The sequence below is a fragment of the Cryptomeria japonica genome, chromosome 3, assembly GCF_030272615.1.
Source record: "Cryptomeria japonica chromosome 3, Sugi_1.0, whole genome shotgun sequence".
NCBI classification, from domain to species: Eukaryota; Viridiplantae; Streptophyta; class Pinopsida; order Cupressales; family Cupressaceae; genus Cryptomeria; species Cryptomeria japonica.
The window spans coordinates 84,527,333-84,529,723 of NC_081407.1; the positions used below are offsets into that span (position 1 = coordinate 84,527,333).

Genomic DNA, 2,391 nt, shown 5'->3' on the forward strand with positions numbered 1-2,391 from the left:
TTTTTCCTTATAGTACAATTTCTTAATTTGATATCTATCTTTTCTTTGGTTTTTGATAATGGTAACCTAAATATGTGAGAAATTTCCTTGATAAATTTAATATTCAACACTACTTCTTTACACCATGTTATCTTTATTCAAATGGAAAAGAAAAAGCTTGTAAAAAAAAAAAAGTAAATCCTTGGGAAAGCTATTAACAAACATGTAAGGATTGGAATACTCAATTTTCCTATGCATTATGTCTTATTGAATGAGCATTCATATGGTTATGGGTACTATCCCCATAAAACCACATCTATTGTGTTGACACAATTATCCACTTGGAGCTAGAGATTACTTCATTTTGATTTTCTAATAATGGCATTGTTGATGGTAATTATTATAGATAAAAATCAATTCAACAAATTGAAATGCTTGAAGAATAATGCATAAGAACTCTTGCACATTCAAATATGGTTATCTAGTTTAGAAACAAAAACAATTTTTGAGATTCAAGGAGAGTAGTCGATAGGGTAGATAAAACCACCTTCTAGGAGATCCTCAATTTTAGCCTTATTTAGGAGTGCAACCTTGGGATTTATTTTATAAAACCTTTTATTTAACATACTTAGCATCAAGATCTAACACAATATTATGGGTCCCAATTTCAAGTTTAATATCATGCATATCTAAATAGGTCCAAGAAAGCAGATAGAGAAAATTATATAGAATAAAAGAGTGTTCACATTGTTGAATAGTATGTAGACATTTTAAAAATTTAATTACCAATTCAAGATTACTTAGATATATTAAGAAATCAATACTACCTCCTATTATAAGATTACTATATTTTGGTGTTAGGGCAGAAATGTAAATGAAATGACAAAAATAAAATGAAACACTTTTCGATTAGTATTCAAGAAGTACTTGCTACATAATAAAGGCAGCGAACAGTTTGCACAGTTACACAAAAACTGTCGGATGGAACAAATAAGTTATAATTGTACAAAAACTAATAAAATCAAACAAAACTAAAATTAACCTAAAATTACTAAGTTTTAACCTAAAGATTAATACATTAACATCTCCCCCTTAATCTGAAGGAGTTAAACCAATCATTTCACGAAATTTTTCAAACTTAACATGACCCAATGCTTTGGTAAGTATATCTGCAGGTTGGTCTATAGTAGCACAATATTGAAGGGAGATACTGCCATCTTTCACATAGTGCCGAATAAAATGAAACTTGGTGTTGATATGTTTGGTACGATCATGAAACACTGGGTTCTTAGCCATTTTTATAGTAGATTGATTGTCAATAAAGAGTGGTGTGGAAGAAGCTTGTGGTGCCTGCAAATCTGCAAGAATTCTTCGAAGCCATAAGATTTCTCTAGTTGCCTCAGATGCTGCTATATATTCTGCTTCTGCAGAAGAGAGAGTTGGGACTGGTTGTTTTTTAGATTTCCAAGAGATTACAGCAGAACCAAGAGACATTAAGTAACTAGATGTAGATTTTCCATCATCCATATCACCTGCATAATCTGAATCTGAATAACTAAGCAAAGAAAATTTTGATATCTTGGAGTATTTAAGCCCATAGTTTTGAGTGCCCTGTAGATATCGAAGAACCCGTTTGGTTGCTAACCAATGAGTTTCTCTAGGTTGTTGCATAAATCGTGACAGAACTCCAATAGAAAAAGAAATATCAGGTCGAGTAGTTGTAGCATAAATCAAACTGCCAACTAGTTGCCTATAAGAAGTTGCATCAACCAAATCAGAGGAATCATTAGATCAAAGTTTGAGATTTTGCTCCATAGGAGTACTGAGAGGCTTGCAATCAGCCATACCAAACTTTTTGAGAAGATCACCAATATATTTTTGTTGACTGATGAAGATAGATTGGGGGTTTTGAATCACCTCAATTCCCAAATAGTAATGAAGATGACCCAAATCAGTCATATCAAAACCTTGCTGCAATCCTTCTTTTACATTTTGAATATTAGCCTCACTAGTTCCAGTGATAAATAAATCATCCACATAAACAATAAGATAGACAATAGTACCATCAATCTGTTTAACAAAAAGAGTTGCATCATCAAATTCAAAGTGATGAAAATTCAACTGCAAGAGATGCTCAGTAAGTTTTTCATACCAGGCTCGTGGGGCTTGTTTTAAACCATACAATGATTTTATAAGCTTGCATACCTTGTCCTCTTTACCAGGAACTTCAAAGCCTTCAGGTTGAGTCATATATACTATTTCTTTAAGATCACCATTCAAGAATGCAATTTTAACATCCATGTGATGGATGTTCCAACCATTTTGGGCGGCTAAAGCCAACAAAACACGAATAGTAGTCCATTTTGCTGTAGGGGCAAATGTTTCATCATAGTCTATGCCCTCTTTTTGAGC

General features: G+C 32.6%; 1 protein-coding gene across 1 annotated transcript; it reads right to left on the minus strand.

Moving 5' to 3' along the window:
• Window positions 1–1,071: 1,071 nt before the first annotated feature.
• Window positions 1,072–1,650, minus strand: LOC131027943 (secreted RxLR effector protein 161-like). Its single transcript, XM_057958038.2, has one exon. The coding sequence runs from the start codon at window positions 1,648–1,650 to the stop codon at window positions 1,072–1,074; it is 579 nt and encodes a 192-aa protein (XP_057814021.2).
• Between the last annotated feature and the right edge of the window lie 741 nt (window positions 1,651–2,391).

Excerpts from the sequence above, each read along its gene's own strand:
- LOC131027943 (XM_057958038.2), bottom strand. The coding sequence starts at position 1,650 with ATGCAACAACCTAGAGAAACTCATTGGTTAGCAACCAAACGGGTTCTT.